Source organism: Pelophylax lessonae, assembly GCF_965119305.1.
Source record: "Pelophylax lessonae genome assembly, chromosome: 4".
Lineage (NCBI taxonomy): Eukaryota > Metazoa > Chordata > Amphibia > Anura > Ranidae > Pelophylax > Pelophylax lessonae.
In genome coordinates this window covers 558,435,815-558,461,884 of record NC_138771.1, presented here as the reverse complement: position 1 = coordinate 558,461,884, position 26,070 = coordinate 558,435,815, and the positions used below count along the sequence as shown (strand labels likewise).

General features: G+C 42.3%; 1 protein-coding gene across 1 annotated transcript in view; it reads right to left on the bottom strand.

Annotated features, from left to right (window-relative positions):
- Positions 1 to 1,975: 1,975 nt before the first annotated feature.
- LOC309552768 (snake venom metalloproteinase ACLH-like) overlaps positions 1,976 to 26,070 on the bottom strand; it is a gene marked incomplete at its 3' end in the record, with an annotated part of 89,414 nt that continues 65,319 nt past the window's right edge. The window contains exons 8-10 of the mRNA XM_082253683.1: positions 25,499 to 25,583; positions 17,326 to 17,456; positions 1,976 to 2,336 (exon numbers count right to left, since the gene is read on the bottom strand). Coding sequence (XP_082109809.1) covers positions 1,976 to 2,336; positions 17,326 to 17,456; positions 25,499 to 25,583 — 577 coding nt within the window. The remainder of the gene's footprint in view (positions 2,337 to 17,325; positions 17,457 to 25,498; positions 25,584 to 26,070) is intronic.

Here is a 26,070-nt window from a genome sequence, read left to right as displayed (position 1 = left end):
AAATGGGCTCTCCACCCTTTTCCGCTGGCATCTGAAGTAATTGTGGTCCAGGAGAGGGAACGCAACTATCGCGGTTTGGAGAGGTTCTGAAGCTTCGTCCACCAATGAAGACTTCTGCGCATGCATGGTGTTAAGAGGATAGTCTGTGAGAGACGTTGTTTCTTCCACTGTTTTAGGAAGCCGGTCTGAAAGTACCTCAGGTGCCAACGTGACATGGCACCATTGGAATGCATGCTGACATTGAACCTATGAGGCTCAAACAGAGAGAAGCTGTCAGACGGGGGTTGCTCAAAATCTTGGAAACTCTCTGAATGAGGATCTTCACCTTCTGTATGGGTAATGACACTGTACACTGACTGGTGTTGAATAATGCTCCATGATAGATCATCTGCTGGGTAGGCATGAGATGGCTCTTCTAATAGTTTATTAACCTCCCTGCCTGGGTCAAAGACTGTAACAAGATGTCCCTCTGTGCAAGAAGGTGACTCTGACCGTCCACGAGCAAGAGGATGTTGTCCAGGTAATGATATACCCGTAGGCCCTTTTCCCTGAGAAGGGCTATGGTAGAGACTAGGACCTTCGTGAAGACCCAAGGAGAAGAGCATAGTCCGAATGGAAGGCACTGAAACTGAAGATGTAGATGCCCCACTGCAAACCACAGGTATCTCTGAGAGGACGGAATAATTGGAATGTGCACATAGGCATCCTGAAGATCTATTGAGAGTAACCAATCCTTTGGTTTTACTGCTTGGATTATCGTCTGCAGAGATTCCATCTTGAAACTTTCTAGATTGATGTCGATTGAGCTTTCTCAGGTCTATTACTGGTCTCTATCCCCCAGTTTTCTTTGGGACGAGGAATAGAGTGGAGTAAAAACCTGTATATTGTTTCGAAGGGGGCACTGGAACCGCTGCTCTCTGTACTTGGAGAGTCGTTATAAACTGCAGAAGAGCTTCCGCTTTTTGTGGAGATGTTGGGATCTCTGTCCTCTTGAAGTAATCTTGAGGAGGCTGAGGAGAGAAAGTCCTGTGTTTTATTGTAGATAGGACCCAAGGGTCCTGACATCTTTTTGCCCAAACTGGCACAAAATGTTTGAGCCTGGTTCCCACCGGGAGTGTTTGGGCCTGCCCTATGTCAAAAAAGGATTTCGTTTTATCCTGGGGGGTGGAGAAAGGTTTACTTTTTCTTGTCCCCAGAAAGGAAGACTGGGTACCCCTCCAGGTTTTCCGGCCATCTCTATTTTGGCGAGACTGTCTGAAATTTCTTGACCTGGATTGTTGAAATCTAGAAGAGAAGTTTCTGGATCTCCTGGCCCGTCTGTCTTGTGGAAGTAAGCCTGATTTGACACCAGTCACTCTGGAAATTGCTTTGTCCAATCTCTCCCCAAACAGTGCCTTCCCATCAAAGGGAATCCTGTACCAGTTCTGTTTTGAAGAAATATCCGCTGCCCACGGCTTTAGCCATAAGGCCCTTTTGGCCATGACTGAATTGCTCTGGCTGAGCAGCGAATGGTGTCAATTGCTGCTTCTCTGACGAAATCGGCCGACATCTTCAGCTCATCCATTGCCTTTATGATGTCTTGCTTTGGCACATCTTGTCTGATAGCTGACTCTTATGTTTTCTGTCCAGGCTTTTATTGCTGTGGACACTGATGTAAGGGCAAATGCTGCACCTGAAGCTAAAAAGCTCCTTTTGAGATCCAGATCCATACACCTCTCTAAAGGATCTTTAAAGGAAGCTGAATCCATAGAAAGAGAAACATTCTTTGCTAGTTGGGTCACTGCTGTTTCCCCTACTGTCATCGAATCCAGGGGCCGCGAATCAGCTGGAACTAGAGGGTAAAGTTTCCCAAACTTTGCGAGTGAAAACATATTTTCCGTCTTCTTCCACTCCTCCTCAATCACCTCCTTTTCCTGAGAAGGGGTTCTGACCCTGTGCCCTGAATTGGCATGCTGGCCATAGAGGGGCCTGGCACCTATGGATCAACGTCTGTTGCCTGCGGGTCCTGAGGTATTGCCTGAGCAGGCATCATGGCAGCCAGTTCAGAAAGAGAATCTTTCATGGTCTGTTTCAAAAGCTTGGCCACTTGTAGACTTTCTTGGTCTCGGTCAGCTGCGTATTCCTTAAAGCGGCTCTGAAAGACCAGCTTGTTAGGTAGGGGTGTGGCGCCACAGGCCCAGCATTTTTTCCTCACCGAACACGTATGAGGAGAGGGAGAGCGATAGCTCCTTTGAGAGCTAGATCGACTGAAAGATATATGTCTAAATGAATGCGATCTGTGGCCCGGACTGCGTTCACGAGGATAAGCATAATGTCCTGGGTGACTTCCTCGATCTCTTCGAGTAAACAGGGCTAAAAAATATCTTACCATCCAGCACCATCCTCTATCCATTGCCACTTGCCAGCCCACTAGCCCAGTACAGCCAAGGCCCAACTTAGCTCTCCCTATCACAGCACAGTGCAGCCATGCATGCACCTCCTGCAGCACTCTACCATCCAGCACCATCCTCCATGGCTCCATCCATTGCCACTTGCCAGCGCTAGTACAGCCAAGGCCCAACTTAGCTCTCCTGATAGGCACAGTGAGTGCATGCACCTCCCCTGCCGCTCCCGGACCCGGTCCCGGTGCCTTCTCTTACCATCGGAGACGAACGTTCCGGTGACGGTCCTCCGGACGGTCCGAGTCCAGGTCAGGTGTCAGTCAGGTGGTCACCTCGCATCAGGACAGGAGGAGAGGTCAGCTCTCAGCTCAGCTTCTTCTGACTCGCGAGTCGACTGCGGCCGATGGCGGTGCGAGAGCAGCGAGACTGCGAAGATGAATTTGGGCGGCTTCTCACGCGGCTCTCCATCTCCTCTCTCAGAGTCTGCACCGGCGGGCGGGAAGGACGTGACGCCGGGGCAGTGCACCGCCCCCACGCATCACGTCACCACAGGACCATCCCGGGATGTCCTCCTGTGATTGGTCCAGGCTGGAGTCTGGACCAATCACAGCCAGGAGTCCAGTAAAGTGGGGAGTGTCGGGGCGCATTGCCCTGCACCCCGATGACCCCCGGAAGGCGGCCAATCGGCAAATCTGTTCGGCTCACGTGGGGTCAAAAACCCCACCTCCCCATACCCACCACTAGGTCCGGCGCCCCTAGTGGGCTGAAAATTGACAATTTTTTTTCATCTTTTTTTCTTCTTCTTTTTTTTTGGGGGGGGGGGCGGCGCCCCTGCACCCCCTATCCGCTGGCCGCCACTGTATACATACATACACATTACACACACATAGTGACGATATGCGAGGTGAGGTAGTCAATAATCGGTATATCTCACCTCGCATACGTTCGGTAGTAAGAGACTAAACCAGAATCCGGCCTGGTTTTTTCCAGCCTCTGTGACAGGCTAGGTTCTGGTCCAGAGATTGTGGGTCACCTGAGTCCATGCTCAGCTGGACTTTAAATTAACAGGAAGAGAGCACAGTAATGTTCTGGTCTGAGACTATAGGGAATCTGAGAAAAGAGCTCTTTTTGGAAAAAAAAAAAGGTTTGCTTTCCCATGTGGGTGATGGGGACCAGCCCCACACTGTATAGTGAGAAAAACTGCTGTGTAGTTTAGCGCCGGACGGCAAGGATCTATTTTACTGTTTTGTTGTTTTTTCATATTTGCAGACCTCTGCTAAATAAAGCTGGCAACCCACCAGACTTTAAAGAAATGACCTGCATGCTGGCCTTACTTTCCTGGAAAAGGTGATACCTGTGAGCTAATCTCCCACAACACACACATATATATATATATATATATGTATATATATATATATATATATATATATATATATATATATATATACACACATGCACACACCTACATATATATGAATGAATGGAGGAAGGAAAAACTACACCCCAAGGAACGCTTGGCTGGCTGGTAAAGAGAAAGGGGAAAATTAAGCAGATGGAGGGGAAGGAGGGATACAATAAAATGGAACAATCTCACCTGGAGAGGAGGGAAAATAAATGTAGATACCTGAAGAAAGATAGCAGGGGGGAGTCAAAGAATACTGATCCTGCTGCTGCAGCCATCAATGCCAATTACAAAAAAAATATTTATGCAAAAAAGTAAATAAAAGTAAATAAAAAGAAAATAAATAAAACTATACCTCTGTGTTTACGAGAATGTAGGACTTGCCTGCATGACTATTTACACAGGTGAAAAAGAATCAACACCCCTGACCAAAGCATTTACATAATATAAGTCACTTCACAAACTCTATACTGCAAATCATTAGGACTCTGTACGATATACAGTAAACCCCCCTCCATTGCGGGGGTTACGTTTCGGACCCAGCCGCGAAAAGTGAAAATCCGCGAAATAGAAAAACCCTATTAAAATGCATTGTAGGCATGTTTTTTTTACTGTCACTGTACGTGTAAAAGCATTTTAAGGTCTTTAAACACACTTTTAAAACAATAGAAACTCATTTAAACACATAAAAGATACTGAGAGACATAGCAAGAGCTATGGAAAACACAAAAATATTTCATTTGATGATTTATATAGTAAAATAACATTACAAAAAAAAACGCAATATACCAGGACCGCAAAAACTGAAACACTGATCCTTTTATAAACTGTATCAGGCCCACTATCCCCTCTTTGGGACAGATCCTCTTCAAGTTGTTCCATCTGAATCTTCATTTCTTCTACTTGCTGTTCTAAGGCTCGCTTAGACTTTTCTAGCTCCTGAACGCTTTTCCCAACATCATCCTTGGAGCTGACTAAATCTTCCATTTCTGTACCCAGCTGTTAACTCTTTCTAGTTCAACCTTACACTCTAGAGCTTCCTCCAAGGAGCGAGCCAAGAACAGGGCTTTGCTCTCTTCATCACGCGCCTCCGTTTCTGCGCGGTCGCGTTCTTCTGCATATTTTGCAGACACAGTCTTCTCCTCACCAAGCATCTGATCAAACTTCTTTTTCACATCTTCAACACTCTCTAATGAACCAACGCTTTCTTCCATGCGTTTTTTCATATCCGCTATCTGAGCTTGCAGTGTTGCGACTTGCTCTGATAGGTTTTTCTTTGCTTCCTCCTCCTCTTTTAATTGTTCCAGGAAGCCATTTTTCTCATCTTCCATTTGTTTGAGTTTTGTGCTAAAACTCAGCCTTTGACACCTCTCTTCCTGTAAGAGTTCCTGAGTGTCTTGCAGCTGCGATTCCAAGATAGAGAAATATTTGGCAATTTCTCTAGATTTGCTGTCTGCTTGAGAAAGCTGATTTGTGACATTGTCCAACTCAACCTTCAGTTGGTTTGCCTTCTCTGACAGCTTAGCACACAATCGGTCACCTTCTGATACTTTGACTTGCAATTCCAGAAGCTGTGCCTCTACTTTTTCCCTCTTATGTTCACAATCTCCTTTTCCCTGCATAAGAGCCTTAACCTCATTGGCTAGCTTCTGGGAATGAGAATGTAATTCTGCCACACAGGCTCCTTTCTTCTTTAGCTGATGCTGGACATGTTGGGCTTCCTCTTTCCAACGTTCACAGTCCGTACGTAATTCATCTACCACATTGCTCAAAGTGGTGAGTTCATACACAGTACTCAGTAATTTAGTCTCTCTCTCATTTTTCTCCTTGTTGCTGAGAGACAATGTATTTTTCAGAGAGACATTCCGTTCCTGCATATCCTGCAGGTCTATTTTTGTAGCTTCCAAAGACTGAAGACTTTTTTCCAGCTGATTACGCAACTCCAACATATCACCCATTCTTTGCTTCTGCAAAGTCTGAATTTCAATTTCCTTTTCCATGAGGATGGTATCTTTCTCCATTATAGTCTCTCCACGTTTTTGTAACTCGGAAAAAAGAAGAGCAGTGGATTCTTCCCACTGTAACACCTGAGCCTGCAAGTTTCTATGCTCCATCCTAAGCAACTCCAGGGTGTGTTCCTTTTCTTCCATTTTCCGTTGCAAGGCATCCAGCTCAGCCCTTAACACATACTTGGTTTCCTCCAAACCGATGGCCTCCATTTGCTGCTGGCGTCTCTGTTTCCAGCCTGCATTTGTCTGCTGTTTAGCTGCAAAGCTCCGCTGAAAATCCGCATTTGCCCCAGTGTTGCTAGGGACAACAACCTTTCTCTTTAGCAGACTCTGTTCAGGCATGGATGGGGCTCGTTCAGGCGGTAACATCCCCTCCATCCATAGAATTTGGTCTCTCATTTCAGCTATCTTTGCATCTTTCAGGCGTTTTGACCGCCCCATCTTCAATAACTCCACAATAAATTTTTCACAGTCCAGCAAAAAATTTTGAGACCACTGTCTCTTTAAAGCAAGTAGCTTTTCTCTCTTTTGCAGGATCTCCTTTCCTGCACACACAGTTTGTGCAGTCTCGTGCACCAGACAAAGTTCATCAAAAATTTTGAGACCACTGTCTCTTTAAAACAAGTAGTTTTTCTCTCTTTCAGGATCTCCTCTCCTGCACACACAGATTGTGCAATCTCATGCACCAGACAAAGTTCATAGAACAGATGAACTTCTTTGCAGGGATCTCTGCTTCTGCCCAATGCATACCTCCACCATATGTGACGGGATTAGCTCGGTGGCGGGTGTGGATGACCCCTTTGGGGGGGTTCGTTACACAGGGAGATAGAAGTGCTTGCAAAAAACAGTTTGGTTTATTCATGCAATTTTCTTCACACAAGTGCAAGCGTCAAAAACATCCAAAATAACATAAAACACAAAATAAATCCTTGCCACTGTGGGCGGCTACCTTCTCACACACAGGAACCTACCTAAGGAGTCTGTCCCCAACCTACTGTTGGGCAGACTTTGCTGATCCTACAGCAGACACTCAATAGTCCATGTTTTTTCTCTTTACACAACAAATGTCCATTGAACATGTCCCTTTTCTCTTCACATTGAACATGTCCCTTTTCTCTTCACATAGAACACATTCCTTTGTTTTTCTCTTCACCCAGCAACTGTCCCTTTTCTCTTCACATAGAAATAGTTCATTTATTTCTTTTCACATAGAAACAATCCCAGACCTCACCTTGAGTAGTCTTCAGTCTTAATTCATTTTCCCTTCACACAGGAAATGTCCATTGGTTTCTTTTCACATAGAAACAATCCAAGACCTCACCTTGAGTAGTCTTCACACTTTTTACCCTCCTCAGCGCACATCGCTTCAGGAGGCATTTCCTCTCCCATGCTCACACAGCGTCAGGAGGGACCCATCTGACTGTCCTCCTCTACCCACACGGCGTCAGGAGGCAGCAATCAATAGACTTCCTCTGGACAAATTATAGAGGCCTTAATTTCCTCATTCTGAATAGCTGAACGTTTTTCAACTTCCTGCTGGCTACCTCTGCATGCGACACCCTATAGTAATTGGTGAATTGTCTAAACCAAGCAGAAGTGTATCTCCCGTCTGTGACAACATCCACAGATTTACCTGACTTCCTGTCACAATATGTATATATATATATATATATATATTCGAGATATCACATGGCCATGCCTGTTATCATGAGAAAGTGAACATTCTTATACCAGATTATTTTACAAGATTTTAGGACATACATTCCTTGTTTTAAGACCCGTACACACGATACGAAAATCGGAAGTAAAATTTCGTCTGACACACGCTCTGCCGATTTTCTGATTGTTAGTATAGTGCTTTTAACAGCTGATTATGAATGTTCGAACAACAAAAACTGGAATTGCAGGCTATAAAATTTTTTCGTCTGATTTTCATTTAATTAGTACAGTTTTCATCCAAAAAAAATCATAAGAGCAAGACTAGGCATGCTCAGAAACGAAAGAAACATACAAAACAATTCATGATCATGACACATGACATCACTTCTGGAGTTGAATTCTGTCATACGAGAATTTTCGTATGAAAGTAACCTCTTCACTTTCGATGTGAGACTAGCATGCAACAAAAAATGGACGAAAGATCGTCCGATAATCTGATCAAGTGTACGAGGCTTAAAGAGGAAGTAAACTCAGCTATAAAAATCTAACTTTTACAATGTATTAAAAGGACATGCAATATAAATACTTTATACATAAAATATTTACATCATTAACCGTCTAAAAATACCTTTATTTCAAAGTTAAACTTTTTCCTTCTTCCTGGTCTCGGCCGCGCCATGTCAACTCCTGTTTTATGCTCCCCCTGTGGCCGTCATTTCTGCCCTTACTGCATCCCTTGCATTCCTTTTTAATTGTAATGCAAACTCTCTGTGTAATACTGGCTCTCACTGTATTGTAAGGCTGCCGTTTTTCACTCACTCCCCCTCCCCTTGTGTTCTCTCACTTGTTCACTCCCCCTCCCCTGTGAGATGAGGAAGCAGGAAGCTGGGGAGAAAGGCACAGCTAATCACGAGACTTAGCTATGCTGTTTTGAGACATACAGGCAGAGCCAGGCATTTCCTTTGTTAATGAAACGGCACACTGGGCATGCGCCAAAGACGTCATCACATATTACAGGAAGGATTACAGGAAGATTATAGAAGTAAGAAATCTTTTACAGGCACCTATTGATTGCTTTCTTTAGGCAGATTATAATAAGCTGAAGTGAAAATGGGGAGTTTACAACCTCTTTAAGAATGACACCTGGTGGCGAAGAGAGGCAATGCTTAAACAAACAACGAGTCAATGGGTTTTTCTTTACTAAAGGCAAATCCACTGTGCACTATAAGTGCACTGCAAGTGCACTTGGAAGTGCAGTCACTGTAGATCTGAGGGGGATATGCAAGGTAAATAAAAACAGCATTTTTGCTTGCACATTATTGGATGATATAAATCAGCAGAGCTTCCCCTCATTTCAGATCTTCCCCATAGATCTACAGCGACTGCACTTCCATGTACACTTTATTTGTGCCTCATCATCTGACATCTCAGGGACGCCAAGACTCAGCTCCAACCTAATGAGATGCCATTTTGGAAAGGCAACAATTTTAGGGGACTCTGGTAATGACCATTGTAAGCCAGCAGCCATTTTAAAAGGGTAACTACTGTAAAATGCATTGACATTTTACTAACTTTTTGTTTAGCTTGATAAGCTTATTCAATTATTTTTGGTGATACCTAAATTGCTCTCCCCCTGATATTATAACCATTTAGATTTTTCTTTAATTCTATTTTTGACTTTCCAATATTAATTATTTTCTGTTTTTGCGCTATAGTAGCGTACCATTTTTACATAGTTTAACGCTTATTCCTTCTGCAGGGGAATAACTGTGGGACTTCGTAAAATGCAGACTATTGTCTGATAACTTGTCACATATGGTTATTTTGTCTGCGGGGAGAATTTAACTATTTGGTTTTGTTCAATACATAGCCATATAAATATATTATTGAGTGTTATATACAATTTTGTTATTTTTATGTAAAATTGCTGTCTATGTCCATCCACTAATCTTACTCTTTATTGTGAATATTTGACTTAGTGAATAAATATTATTTATTTCTATATCCAGTCTGTATTCACATTGATCGCTGTGTTCTTAAAGATTTATGCTTTGGTCTAAAAATTACTCAACATAATTAATTGTTCAGGCAATTCCTGACACAAGCGCACAGCGCATAACATATAAAATCTTTGTCTCACAAATAAACTTTTGGAGAGTGCACCTATGACATTGGTGTTACAAAGCATTGGGGGTATGAGTTTTTTAAATAGAGACCACAGCAGAAGCTGTTTTCAAATGGTATCTTTCTAATTGAGGGGTTGTAAAGAGCAGGCAGGAATGGTGATCAGTCACTTCATTAACTCAGTGAAGTTGATTTATTGAGGTAAAGAAGAATACGGATGTACATTTAGCTTAGTAAAAAAAAGGTAAAGTGATGTTTACTTTACATGCAATGGGAAATTGAAACAGCAAGACTATTTGTTTGCACATCATTGGATGAGTGATGTGAAAGAAGCTTCAGCACATTTGCCAAGCTAAGAGAATAGAAAATCATTTACTTGCACAAGAAAGGTGAAGGCTACAAGAAGATCAGCAAAGTTTTACTTTACAGTCAGAATACTGTAGCAACCATAATACAAAAATTTAACAAAGAAGGAACTGCAACCTCACAGAGACGTTCAGGTCGTCCATGGTAGTTAAAACCTTGGCAGGAGCATCTCCTACTGAGAAGGGTTAAAGAAAATCACCATGCAAGTTCATTGCAGTTAGCTAAAGAAGTAGTAAGCTGACCTGGGGGTGTTTGTTTCCCGTGACACAATATGGCATACACTCTAGAGAAATGGCATGGATGGGTGTCATCCACGAAGGAAGCTCTTCCTAAAGCCCATGCACAAAAAAGCCCGACTAGATTTTTCTAGGGCCCATGCTTTGAAAAGAAGATGACTACTGGGACCCTGTACTCTGGAGTGATGAGACAAAGATAAATGTTTCTGGAACTGATGACTTCAAAACTGTATGGGGTCACAAAGGTGAGGAGTACAAAGAAAAATGCATGGTGCCTACAGCGAAACATGGTGGTGGCAGTGTTCTTCTGTGGGGCTGCATGAGTGCTGCTAGTGTCGGGGAGCTGCATTTCATTGATGGTGTCATGCTTCACAGATGTACTGCTTTATATTGAAAGAGAAGATGCTACCATCACTCCATGCCCTTGGACGCCATGCACTTTTCCAACATGACAATAATCCAAAACACACATCTAAGGCCACTGTTGTATTTCTGAAGAAGAACAGGGTGAAAATGATTCAGTGGCCAAGTATGTCTCCTGATCTGAACCCAATAGCACACCTATGTGGAAATCTGAAGAGACAAATTGAGCATTACTCTCCATCCAGCATCAAGGCTCTAAAAGAGATAGTTCTTTAAGAACGTAAAAAGATAGATGTTGCAAAATGTGGCCAACTTGTTCATTCCATGCCTAGAAGACTTGGTGCTGCCCTTACAAATCATGAAGATTATACAAAATACTAAATGCAGTATACATTAATTTGGGTTAAACTAAAGATTTTGTAATCAAAGTTATATTATTAACCTTACTTTCATGTAATAAATGGAATGTAGTCAGCACTGACTACATTCCATGTATTCTTATTCTGGTAGTAAATACAACTCCCCGCATGGTCAGTGCAACCTCTACCATTATTACTAAAAATACTCTTTACTAAATTCACAACATTCATTAGTTCGTATTTTGCTTGTCTTATTTTTTTTCCCAATATATTTATATCTTATACTTTTTAGTAGGTTGCCAACTTCAGTCATACCCCAGATGAAGGACCTTTTTCAGCCCCAAAACACGTTGGATGATTGATGTCAATCCTTTGTATCTCATGGCGGTATATACTTGATCCATATGCTATCTCCATGTCTTCTTTCTTGTATTATTTCTGTGTATGCTGCTTCATTTTTCATGTATTAGGGTTTTTATGAATTTATATTAAATAAAAAATATTTTTTTACCCATATATTATTTACTATTTTGTGGTGCCATTAAAGTCCCACCCATAGGGGATTTTCTTACTTTCATGTAATCAGCTAAAAAAGTTCTATAAAACTCAATTTTGTCAACATTTTGTAAATCGTTCTTGTGTTCATTGAGATATTGATTAACCACTTGCCGCCCGCCCACCGTCAAATGACGGCGGGATGGTGCGGCCATTGTTCTGGGCGGACGTCATATGACGTCGGCCCATTCAGGCAGGGCAGGCGCGCGATCGTGTGCGCGCCGCCCTGCACTGTCCGTGGTGGCGTGTCCCCGGGACACAGTGCGTCACCGGCAGGGGGGAAACAGCCAATGGGCATGGCTGTTTCCCACGTGATCGGCTGTGTTCCAATCACACAGCCGATCACAATGGAAAAGCCCGGAAGAAGACCGCGCATGCGCGATCGGGAGCGCGCTGCGCGGTCATGTCGGTGGCGATGTGTTCCCTAGGAACATAGCTAGTCACCGGCAGTAGTAAACAGTCACTGACAGTGGCTGTTTACTATGTGATCGGCTGTGAATCCATTCACAGGCGATCACAAAATGTAAACACAGAGCAGTAACTCACTGTTACTAGCTCTTCTCCCCTCACACAGTTTCCAGTGTGAGGAGAGCAGAGCCAGAAACAGTGAGTTACTGCTCTGTACACCTGTCACAATGTAAAAGCACAAAAATAAAGGTCCCCACACAGTCCTCAGCCCCCCCCCAATTGCACAATTGCACCTATCACCCAACAGTCACCTCATCAGTGCCCAGAAATTGCCACCCATAAGGCTACGTTTATATGTGAGCGTAGCGATCGCGGGCAGAATCACAGCGATTCTACCCGCAATCCGGAAATCATTGCAAATCGCGGAAGCCTGTGCATTGCCCGTGATTTGCAATAGCACCCCAAACGCTGGTACAAGAGCTTTTTTGGGGCGTCATGCGTTGTTTGCGTGATGTTACCTCGATTCGGCAGGCGGAAATCGTGGCAACATCGCACAGGGTTTGGGGTGCTATAAGGCGTCCCGCGATTTGCAATGATTTCCGGATTGCGGGCAGAAGTGTGGTGATTCTGCCCATGATCGCTACGCTCACATGTGAACGTAGCCTAAAGTGCACCTGTCACCAGAGACTGCAATCAGTACCGCCATGCACCATCGCCTGTCACCTGTCACCCATTGGTGACCATCGCCCGTCCCCTGTCACCCCATCAATCACCGTCACCTGTCACCCAATCAGTCATCGTCACTTGTCACCCCATCAGTGATCGTCACTTGTCACCCCATCAATCATTGTCACTTGTCACCCCATCAATCATTGTCACTTGTCACCCCATCAGTGATCGTCATCTGTCACCCCATCAATCATCGTCACCTGTCACCCCATCAGTGATCGTCATCTGTCACCCCATCAATCATCGTCACCTGTCACCCCATCAGTCATTGTCATCTGTCACCCCATCAGTCATCGTCACCTGTCACCCCATCAGTCATCGTCATCTGTCATCCCATCAGTCATCGTCATCTGTCAACCCATCAGTCATCGTCATCTGTCACCCCATCAGTGACCGTCACCTGCCACCTATCAGTCACCTGCCACCCATCAGTGATCATCCGCAGTCAACCGTCACCCGTTGCACAGCCCATCACAGCCAGCATGTCAAAAAGGATGTTCAGCAGCGAGGAGGCCCTTCAGGTCCTCTCCCTGACTGATGAGAGCACCGGGGAGCTCTCATCAGTATCCAAATCCAATTACGAATCCGATTCAGAATTTTAAATCACTAATAGTAGTGGATCGGAGATGGACTCGGACTATTCCTGTACACTTTCCTTTATAGAATGTATTTTGGGGTGCAATTTTTTGCTATATACATGCAACCACTTACCGACCGCCTAACGACTATATACGTCGGTCATTCAAAGCTAAATACTGGGGTTATGGCAGCAGATAGCTGCCATAACCCCGGTATTTTTTTAAATGGCGGGCGGTCGGCTTTCAGATAAGGGTGGTCCCAGTGGCGGATTCGCCGCGGAATTACCCTTATGGTGCAGGGGAAGAGGTGCCCCCCCCCTCTCCCGCTGCATCCCAGACGTTTTCCCAGCTTACCGGACCAGCCGGCAGCGGGGAAAACTATCCGGTCCCAGATCCTCAGAGACAGGAAGTCGAGTGAGGGCAAGATGGCTCTCAGTCGACTCTATGGTCTTGGAGGACCGGAGCTACGTCAAAAGTCGTTGCCTAGCAACCGGTTTAAAGGGCCGCTTTTTGTTTTTTTTTCTTTTTTTCTTTTTCAACAATTTTTTTTTTCTTTTTTAGTGTAGTTGTGAGGTGTGAGGTCTTTTTGACCCCAGATCTCACAATAAAGAGGACCTGTCATGCCTATTTATATTACAAGGGATGTTTACATTCCTTGTAATAGGAATAAAAATGATCAAAACATTTTTTTTTTAAACTGTGTAAAAATAAAAAAATAATAAATAAAATAAATAGGAAAAAAAAAATCGCCCTGTCCCCGTTAGCTCGCGCGCAGAAGCGAACGCATACGCAAGTCCCGCCCACATATGTAAACGATGTTCAAACCATACATGTGAGGTATTGCCGTGATCGTTAGAGCGAGAGAAATAATTTGAGCCCTAGATCTCCTCTGTAACTCTGGTAACCTGTAGAAATTTTTAAATTGTTGCCTATGGGGATTTTTAAGTACCAATGTTTGGCGCCATTCTGTGAGCGTGCGCAATTTTGAAGCATGACATTTTGGGTATCGAATTACTCGGCGTAACATTATCTTTAACATTATGGAAAAAATTGGGCTAAATTTACTATTTTCTCATTTTTTAATTAAAAAAAGTGCATTTTTTTTCCAAAAAATTGCATTTGGAAGACTGCTTCGCAAATATGGTGTGATAAAAAATATTGCAACGATCTCCATTTTATTCTCTAGGGTCTCTGCTAAAAAAAATATATAATGTTTGGGGGTTCTAAGTAGTTTTCTAGCAAAAAAAATGATTTTAGCTTGTAAACACCAAGTGTCAAAAATAGGCCTTAAAGTGGATAAATGGACAACTGTGTGTAAAGTGCTACTTGGATGTTGGGCCTCTGTTTGTGGCTAGTCTGTGTAAAAGTGTTACACATGTGGTATCGCCATACTCAGGAGGAATAGCAGAATGTATTTTGGGGTGCAATTTTTGCTATGTACATACTATGTGTTAGAAATATTGCATAAATTGACAGCTTTGTGTAAAAAAAAATGCGTTTTCATTTTCTTTCCACATTTTTCAAAAACTTGTGGAAAAAAAATGACATAATCAAAAGACTCATTATGCTTCAAAAATTATACGTTGGGCTGTTTGCTTTCCGAAATGGGGTCATATTATGGGGGTTCCATTGTCCTGGTGCTCCAGGGCCTTCAAAAGTGCGATAGGTTGTCAGGAAATTATATGTGTAATTTGTGCTCCTGGAATGCCGGAGGGTGCTACTTGGATGTTAGGCCTCTGTATGTGGCCAGGCTGTAAAAAAGTCTCACACATGTGGTATTGACATAATCAGGAGGAGTAGCAGAATGTATTTTGGGGTGCAATTTTTGCTATGTACATGCTATGTGTTGGAAATATTTCATAAATTGACAACTTTGTGTAAAAAAAAATGCATTTTCATTTTCTTTCCACAGTTTTCAAAAACTTGTGGAAAAAAATGACACGTTCAAAAGACTCATTATGCCTCAAAAATTATACGTTGGGGTGATTGCTTTCCAAAATGGGGTAATTTTATGGGGGTTTCCATTGTCCTGGTGCTCCAGGGCCTTCAAACGTGCAATAGGTTGTCAGGAAATGATATGTGTAATTTATGCTCCTAGAATGCTGAACGGTGCTACTTGGATGGTAGGCCTCTGTATGTGGCTAGGCTGTGAAAAAGTCTCACACATGTGTTAACGCCATACTCAGGAGGAGTAATAGAATGTGTTTTGGGGTGTAGTTGCAAGTATACATATGCTGTGTGAGAGAAATAACCTGTTAATACGTCAATTTGTAAAAAAACAAAAAAAAAAAAATCTTCATTTTGCAAAGAATTGTGGGAAAAAATTACAACTTCAAAAAACTCTCCATGCCCCTTATTAAATACCTTGGAATGTCTACTTTCCAAAAAGGAGTCATTTGGGTGGTATTTGTACTTTCCTGACTTTTTAGTGTCTCAAGAAATGAGATAGGCCTTCAGTACATCAGGTGTGATCAAGTGTGATAAATGTTCAATGATTAGTGCCATAACTTGTGGACTCTATAACTTTCACAAAGACCAAATAATATACACTTATTTTGGTTATTTTTACCAAAGATAAGTAGCAGTATACATTTTGGCAAAAATTTGTGAAGAAAAATGACTAATTTGCAAAATTTGATGACAGAAACAAAGAAAAATGCGTTTTTTCACAATATTTTCAGTCTTTTTTTATTTATAGCACAAAAAAAAAAAAAAAAACCCAGTAGTGATTAAATACCATCACAAGAAAGCTCTATTTGTGTGAAAAAAGAACACCATTTTTTTTATGGGTAAAGTGTTGCATGACTGAGTAATTGTCATTCAAAGTGTGAGAGCGCTGAAAGCTGAAAATCGGTCTGGGCAGGAAGGGGGTGAAAGTGCACTGTAGGCAAGTGGTTAAAATCCTACTTTTAAAAGGAGTGTACTAATTTATGCTGAGCACTGTATATAGTGTCCTGAAGAGCTTTGTCGGCTTAATCTCCCACTTAAAGGGATTCTGCTCTTGTGGCTCCAACTACTACAACTAAGCCGAAATCTACTTTTTGGACTTCAATGTAACTTGTCCTGAAGAATACTTAAGTCCTCAGTTGTACATAATTTAATTTATAGAGTATCCCACTATTACCCTCAACCCTATCCACGTTCTTCAAAAATAAAAACAACATGCCCTAGACTGGTTATTAAACAAACATGTAAATGAGCCTATTTGCCTGGCTGCAGACAAAGCCTGTGAGGAAGACCTGGAAAAGAATCCTGTGGCTCCTACGAGAATAGTGCAACATCTATATTTCTCAACTGCGGGGAAATAAGTACTAATAAAAGAGATCATCTATATTTTAATAATAATTATTTTCCTCCTCTGCCTTCCTATTGGCTGAGAGACAGCAGTGGGAGCTGGATTGGCTCCTGCAGCTGTCAATCACAGCCAGTAAGGAGGGACTGGGGGTGGGGCTAAGTCCCTTTCTGGACATGCAGAGCAGACTGGGGAGCGAGCCTGCATGAGTGCCCCCATATGAAGCAGCTTGCCATGGGGGGCACTTGGAGAAGAGGAGGAGCCAGGAGTGTCGTCGGAGGAACATTGGGGCTGCTCTGTGCAAGAGCAGGTAAGTATTACACAATTGGTGTGTTTTTTCTTTTTATTCTATCTTTATTATCACTTTAATTACAGTGATGTTAACATCCTGCCCGCCAGCCTGTGACTGGACAGTAAAAGAGCAGTAGCAGACTGATGAGGCCAGCTCTCTACTCACTCAGTTCTCTCCTCCTGTCAGCTTGCTCCTCTCCATCACATTTGCATAAAGCACACCAGATTGGTTACTGTTCCCACCTTTCCCTCTTTAAGTCTGCATGCTGCTGTACAGGGTGTCGACACAGTGTACTGTGGAGGGCAGAACTAGGGATGGCTACAGAGGCACAAAAAAAAACAACACTCCTTAAAATGTAGGTTTCCCAGCAGATGTCACTGACAAATCCTCTTTACCAGAGTGACCTTTGGTGGTGCGAGAGGTAAGTACTTACATTCTGTTTTACAGGGAAATTATTTTTCAGATTGATGACATTTTAAAGATACATCTAACAATTTATTAATAAATACTTTAGCTGCATAAAACTGTATTTTTTTAATTGCTTAGTTCAGCTTCAACATTTCTGATCATACCTGAGAATTGGTGACATGATGCAAGACTTTGTGGAACATGGGCAGCTCGTGTTATCATGAATCATTCCCAAATTGTGGCCAACCTCATGGATAAAGGTGGCTGCAACAGAAACTGGTGAACTGTTGTGATCCTGAGGCAAGAAGGGAATGTCAAAGAGGACTAGACACAGGAAACGAGTAGACAAAGACTGGAGATAGTTATACACACGTAGAGCAAAAGCACATAAACACCAAGCACATGTTCAGAAGAAGATATTTTGGAACTACAAATTTCAGCATAGTATTCATGCCTGTACTTTTGAATCAGGATTACGAGAAAATAGAACAGTGTTATTGCTCAGCTTTAGCTTTTATTGAAAAAAAAAAAAAAAAAAATATATATATATATATATATATATATATATATATATATATATATATATATACTGTATATATATATATACAGTATCTCATAAAAGTGAGTAGGCCCCTCACATTTTTGTAAATATTTTATTATATCTTTTCATGTGACAACACTGAAGAAATGACACTTTTCTACAATGTAAAGTAGTGAGTGTACAGCTTGTATAACAGTGTACATGTGCTGTCCCCTCAAAATAACTCAACACACAGCCATTAATGTCTAAAACACTGGCAACAAAAGTGAGTACACCCCTAAGTGAAAATTTCCACATTGGGCCCAAAGTGTCAATATTTTGTGTGGCCAACATTATTTTCCAGCACTGCCTTAACCCTCTTGGGCATGGAGTTCACCAGAGCTTCACAGGTTGCCACTGGAGTTCTCTTCCACTCCCCTACGATGACATCACGGAGCCTGTGGGTGTTAGAGATCTTGGGCATCTCCACCTTCCATTTGAAGATGCCCCACAGATGCTCAATAGGTTTTAGGTCTGGAAACGTGCTTGGCCAGTCCACCACCTTTACCCTCAGTTTCTTCAGCAAGGCAGTGGTCATTATGGAAGTGTGTTTGGGGTCATTATCATGTTAGAATACTGCCCTGCAGCCCAGTCTCTGAAGGGAGGGGATCATGCTCTGCTTCAGTATGTCACAGCGCATGTTGGCATTCATGGTTCCCTCAATGAACTGTAGCTCCCCAGTGCCAGCAGCACTCATGCAGCCTCGGACAATAACACTCCCACCACCATGCTTGACTGTAGGCAAGACACACTTGTCTTTGCACTCCTCATTTGGTGGTCGCCACACACGCTTGACACCATCTGAACCAAATAAGTTTATCTTGGTCTCATCAAATCACAGGACATGGTTCCAGTAATCCATGATCTTAGTCTGCTTGTCTTCAGCAAACTTTTTGCGGGCTTTCTTGTGCATCATCTTTAGAAGAGGGATGACAGCCATGCAGACCAATTTGATGCAGTGTGCGGCGTACGGTCTGAGCACTGACAGGCTGACCCCCAAACCCTTTAACCTTTTCAGCAATGCTGGCAGAACTCATACGTCTATTTCCCAAAGACAACCTCTGGATATGATGCTGAGCATGTGCACTCAACTTCTTTGGTCGACCTTGGCAAGGCCTGTTCTGAGTGGAACCTGTTCTGTTAAACCACTGTATGGTCTTGGCCACCGTGCTGCAGCTCAGTTTCAGGGCAATCTTCCTATAGCTTAGGCCATCTTTATGCAAAGCAACAATTCTTTATTTCAGATCCTCAGAGAGTTATTTGCCATGAGGTGAACTTCCAGTGACCAGTATGAGATAGTGAGAGCGATAACACCAAACTTAACACACCTGCTCCCCATTCACACCTGAAACCTTGTAACATTAACAAGTCACATGACACCGGGGAGGGAAAATTGTTAATTGTGCCCAATTTGGACATTTTCACTTAGGGGTGTACTCACTTTTGTTGCCAGTGGTTTAGACATTAATGGCTGTGTGTTGAGTTATTTTGAGGGGACAGCAAATGTACACTGTTATACAAGCTGTACACTCACTACTTTACATTGTAGCAAAGTGTAATTTCTTCAGTGTTGTCACATGAAAAGATATATATATATATATCTACTTTATACACTGCTAAAAAAAAATTAAAGGGACACTTTGAAAACAAATCAGATCTCAATGGGGAAAATATCATACTGGATTTCTTTATTGATATAGACTGGGTAATGTGTTAGGAATGAAAGAATGCCACATTGTTTGATAGGAATGAAAATGATCAACCTACAGAGGGCTGAATTCAAAGACACCCCCAAAATCAAAGTGAAAAAATAATGCAGCAGTTTAGTCTATTTTGCTGAAATTTCATTGCAGCAACACAAAATGGTACTCAGTAGTTTGCATGGCTCCCACGTGCTTGTATGCATGTCTGACAATGTCCGAGCATGCTCCTAATGAGATGGATGGATGGAGTCCTGGGGTATTTCCTCTCAGATCTGGACCAGGGCATCACTGAGCTCCTGAACAGACTGAGGTGCAACCTGGCAGAGTCGGATGGACCGAAACATAAAGTCCCAGAGGTGTTCTATTGAATTCAGGTCAGGCGAGCGTGGGGGCCATTCAATGGTTTTAATTCCTTCATCCTCCAGGAACTGGCTGCATACTCTTGCTACATGAGTCTGGGCATTGTCATGCACCAGGAGGAACCAAGGACACATTGCACCAGCATAGAGTTTGACAATGGGTCCAAGGATTTTATCCCAATACCTAATGGGAGTCAGGGTGCCATTGTCTAGCCTGTAGAGGTCTGTTCACCCCTCCATGGATATGCCTCCCCAGATCATCGCTGAGCCACCACCAAACCAGTCATGCTGAATGAAGTTACAGGCAGAATAATGTTCTCCACGGCTTCTCTAGACCCTTTCACATCTGTCACATGTGCTCAGGGTGAACCTGCTCTCATCTGTGAAAAGCACTGGGCACCAGCGGCAGACCTGCCAATTCTGGTTTTCAATGGCAAATGCCAATCGAGCTCCACAGGATGTCGGACCCTCACGCCACCCTCATGAAGTCTGTTTCTGATTGTTTGGTTAGAGACATTCACACCAGTGGCCTGCTGGAGGACAGGCAGTGCTCATCCTGTTCCTCCTTGCACACAGGAGCAGATACCGGTCCTGCTTATGGCTGGGTTAAGGACCTTCTAGGGCCCTGTCCAGCTCTCCTAGAGTAACTGCCTGTCTCCTGGAATCTCCCCCATGCTCCTGAGACTGTGCTGGTAGACACAGCAAACCTTCTAACAATGACACGTATTGATGTGCCATCCTAGAGGAGTTGGACTGCCTGTACAACCTCTATAGGGTTACCTCATGCTAACAGTAGTGACACTGACCCTAGCCAAAAGCAAAACCAGTGAAAAACAGTCAAAAATGATGACTAGGGAAAAAATGTCAGTGGCCTCCACCTGTAAAATCATTCCTTTTTTGGAGGCTGTCTCATTGTTGACCATCTAGTGCACCTGCTGTAATTTCAATAACATCAAAGCAGCTGAAAATTATTAAGAACCCATTTTGCTACTTAACTGACCAGATCAATATCCCATGAGTTTAATTGACTTGATGCTATACTCTGATTAAAAAGTGTTCCTTTAATTTTTTTGACCATTGTATATTCACACACACATTTAAAAACAATGCATTTTCTTTTTACAGCTAAAGTTTAAAATGCAGCCAGTATGTGCAATCATCAGCACCTATAGCAGATTTGACTTTTTTCCTCATTTAATACAGTAACAAAAAATCTGCAGTCCTTAAACGCGACGGCTGCATCTGTTTTCTTTGTTTAAGGCTAAGTGCATTTTTTGTATGTACAGAAAATTTCTGTCGGGAGTGATAGAAATTCAGCATTCTTGTAACATCCTGTGCATCGAATTGAAAATCTCCAACAATGTTATCCCCTCTTCCCAGCTATCCTCTGTGTTCAACACAGAAAGGGGGGGGAGGTTATAGTTCAAATAAGAGGCATGGCATAGGATGACAACACTACTCCTCCATAGACACAGTACATTCAGTTTGTATGGTCTAGTACAAAAAGTGTACCACTGGCAGGGTCATCAATTACAGTGGTCATCGAAAGTTTGGGCACCCCAGGTAAAAATTTGTATTAATGTGCATAAAGAAGCCAAGGAAAGATGGAAAAATCTCCAAAAGGCATCAAATTACAGATTAGACATTCTTATAATATGTCAACACAAGTTAGATTTTATTTCCATCACTGACACTTTCAAAATTACAGAAAACAAAAAAATGCAAAAGTTTGGGCACCCTGCAGAATTTATAGCATGCCCTGCCCCCTTTGCAAGGCTGAGACCTGCCAGTGTCATGGATTGTTCTCAATCATCTTCTGGGAAAACCAGGTGATGTCAGTCTCAAAGGTTTTAAATGCCCAGACTCATCTGACCTTGCCCCAACAATCAGCACCATGGGATCTTCTAAGCAGTTGCCTAGAAAACTGATACTGAAAATAGTTGACGCTCACAAAGCTGGAGAAGGATATAAGAAGATAGCAAAGCGTTTTCAGATGTCAATATCCTCTGTTCGGAATGTAATTAAAAAATGGCAGTCATCAGGAACAGTGGAAGTGAAAGCAAGATCTGGAAGACCAAGAAAAATATCAGACAGAACAGAACAGCTCGCAGGATTGTGAGAAAAACAATTCAAAACCTTCATTTGACTGCACGATCCCTCCAGTGTCTACCACAACTCCTGTGGCAGACACTGGAGTTGTGGTACACTATTCTACTATAAAGAGATACTTGTACAAATATGGTCTTCATGGAAGAGTCATCAGATAAAAACCTCTTCTACGTCCTCACCACAAAAATCAGCGTTTGAACTTTGCAAATGAACATATAGACAAGCCTGATGCATTTTAGAAACAAGTTCTGTGGACCGATGAGGTTAAAATTGAACTTTTTGGCCGGAATGAGCAAAGGTACGTTTGGAGAAGAAGGGGCACAGAATTTAATGAAAAGAACCTCTGTCCAACTGTGGATCAATCATGCTTTGGGGTTGTATTGCAGCCAGTGGCACAGGGAACATCTCACGAGTAGAAGGAAAAATGGATTCAATAAAACTTCAGCAAATTTTGGATGGTAACTTGATGCCATCTGTCAAAAAGCTGAAGTTAAAGAGAGGATGGCTTCTACAAATGGATAATGATCCTAAACACACCTCGAAATCCACGGGGGATTACATCAAGAGGCGTAAACTGAAGGTTTTGCCATGGTCTTCACAATCTCCTGACCTCAACATAATTGAAAATCTATGGATAGACCTTAACCACTTTACTACCAGTCACGTAACCTGTACGTCGGCTGACTGAGTGGTTATACCGGGATGATGCCTCTAGCTAGAGGCATCATCCCGGTACCGTTGTTTGAAGCCGACGGTCGGCTTTCCGTCGGTAACGATCGTTACCCGGGGGGGCGGGAGGGGACGTCCCCCCCCTCCCGCCGCCTTCCGCGGCTTTGCTCGGGGCTACCGTCCCACCGGGAGCCCCGAGCACCCAGCCGGCACGTCCGCCGGCTGGATGGAGTCCCGATGAATGCCGGAAACGGCATCGATCGGGTCTCCGATGACGTAACCCGGAGGCGGCGTCCATGACGTCACTTCCGGGTTACTGTGCTGCAAAAGGCGGCAGATTTGAAAAACGGCTGTATGCAAAAATGCCGTTTTCGGCGTTTTGCATACAGGGAAGTGTAGTGGAGGGGTCTAGGGTCTTTTAGACCCTCGATCCCTCCATAAAGTGTACCTGTCACGACATATTGCTGTCACCAGGGATGTTTACATTGCTTGTGACAGCAATAAAAGTGATCAGATTTTTTTTTTTTTTAAAAACCTGTAATAAAGTTTAAAAAAAAAGAAAAAATAAATAGGAAAAAAAAAATAAAAAATTTAGCCGTCCCCGTCACCGTTAGCTCGCGCACAAAAAAAACGTATACGCAAGTCGAGCCGCAAATGAAATCGCTGTTCAAACCACACATGTGAGGTATCGCCGCGATCGCCAGAGCGTGGGCAATAATTAAAAAAAAAGAGCTACACTCTAACTCTAAACTGGTAACCGTTAAATAAATTTAAAGCGTCGCAGATTGAGATCTCTATTGACCGTAGTTTGTCGCCATCCCACGGGGGGGCGCAATTTTAAACCGTAACATGTTTGGTATCTATTTACTCGGCGTGACATCATCTTTCACAATATACAAAAAAAATGGGCTAACTTTACTGTTTAGTATTTTTTAAATGCAGTGAAATGTGATTTTTCAAATTTTTTCCAAAAAAATGGCGTTTTAAAGACCGCTGCGCAAATACCGCGAGAAAAAAAATTTTGCAATGACCGACATTTTATTCTCCAGAGTCTTTGCTAAAAAAATATATATAATGTTTGGGGGTTCTAAGTAGTTTTCTAGGAAAAAATACTGGTTTTAACTTGTGAACAAAAAGTGTCCGAAATAGGGCTGGGGCTAAAGTGGTTAAAAGAGCAGTGCCTGACAGACAGCCCAGAAATCTCAAAAAACTGGAAGACTTTTGTAAGGAAGAATGGGCAAAGATACCTCAAACAAGAATTGAAAGACTCTTGGATGGCTACAAAAAGCGTTTACAAGCTGTGATACTTGCCAAAGGGGGCAGTACAAGATATTAACTCTGCAGGGTGCCCAAACTTTTGCACTTTTTTGTTTTCTGTAATTTTGAAAGTGTCAATGATGGAAATAAAATCTAACTTTTGTTGACATATTATAAGAATGTCTAATCTGTAATTTGATGCCTTTTGGAGATTTTTTCATCTTTCCTTGGCTTCTTTATGCACATTAATACTAATTTTTACCTGGGGTGCCCAAACTTTCGATCACCACTGTAAACATAATGCTGGGACCCTGTATCCATATAACATATTTCTAGGAATCTAATTACTAACTGGATCCCCACATTGATGTGTTTCTTAAGAATGCCACACATCTAACAATATGTAGAGCCTAAGCATTAACAGTGTAATCTAGAGTGTTCCCAAAAACAGAAAATTCACATAACGAATTTCCTTCATGTTAGCATGTTGTTTATAAAAACATAGATGCACCAACAATTCTCATATTAAAACGGTTGATTAATGGTTCTTCCACTAGGTGGTAGTGTGTTTGTACAACGTAATGTAGTGTAGTGGAACCTTACTGTTAATATTTAGTTTCCTGCCTCTCTTTGTTCTTATTGATTTCAATAAAGCAAGACGAGCTCAGCTATGCTGTCCAGCATAATCCAGACTGGCAAGTGTCATATCTATAGGAGCTTTCTTACACTAGATGACTGTAGAAAGGCATTCACTGAATTTTTTAGTGGCCATTTGTGTTCTTCTACCTTACACATAACATTTTTTTTCATCTCTCTCAGCTGACCATGAACAGATGATACTGATTACTAAAAGGGAGTCAAGGGCCCCGATTTATCAAGCTGCGATACAATTTAAGAAGTGCTCAATAGTGCTAAAGACAAGCTAAAATGAAAGACAATAACATAGGTTGATATGCCATTTTAGCATGTCTTAAAACCCAACTCCACCTTTAAGCTCAATACTCAATCCTTTGTTGCCCCGCCCCCCCAAAATTATTTAAAAAGCATTTCCATACTCCAGCGCTAGCCCTCATGGACACAATAAACATGGAATTAGGTTTAAATCGCTATTTGGTTCTTCTAAATCAATACAAAACAGCCTCTCAAAAGTATTTTAACGCATTTTGTACCGAAGCACTTACTTTTAAGATCTTATGAATGAGCTTGTCAGTATGTGTGGAGGCGCTTTTGATGACTGTTGTTTAGTATAAAATGTTGTGAATTCCAGACATTCTTCAGTACTGGGTCATTTTATTTTATTTTATTTTAGTTGACTAAAATGTGTCTAAAACTAAAACAATTCAGATGACTAAAATACAACTAAAACTAAAATGGCATTTTAGTCAAAAGACTGACTGAAACTGAATTGAAATTTGATGTCAAAATGAACTAGACCAGACTGCATAGTGATAACTTTCACAGTTTGGTCATGCAAGAAGACTGTACTATCAATGATCAACCTAAAAAGAAATAGAACAAATCAGTTCATATGCAAACCTTCAAAATCATTATTTTTGAAAAATATTGTTTTTGGAATGAAACATTAATAATCTAGGACCGAATAGTCAAATGATTGAATAATCATAATTGTGAGCAGCTCTTTAGGGCTATGGGATCTCACCTGGTTGATTCCTGCAGAACTGTCTTCACTGCACATGCTCCCAACACTTGCCAGTCCAATTGTAGGACCCTCAAAGTCTGTATTCCTGTAAGCCAAACACAAGTATGTAAGAGCTAATGATCTCTATCTGGAGGCACCAAGACCACTTGGCCCAAAAGTTGAATCTGGGGTTATTGAGAATGATCCTAAACAATGGAGCTTCTTATCCGATTTTTCAAATGACTATAAGAAAGTGGAAAGCATTTTCAAGCAACATTGGCCAATTCTCCTGATGGACAGGACCTTGGGCCCTGCCCTGCCAAATCAACCATCTTTTATTTATAGAAGAGCCCCAAGTTTTGGGGATCGTGTTGTGAGGAAAGTAGTAGATCCACCAAAGATTTCCTTCTTCCCAGAATTAAAAGGGGCCTTCACATGTGGGAGGTGCAGAGCTTGTTCTTTTGCACCGACCAATTTTAGAAGACGTGATTCCTTTTCCGTTCCTGCTATTAACAAATCCTTCAAGATTAAACATTTGATTACATGTGACACCACTCACGTAGTTTATGGACTCATGTGCCCATGTAATTTGG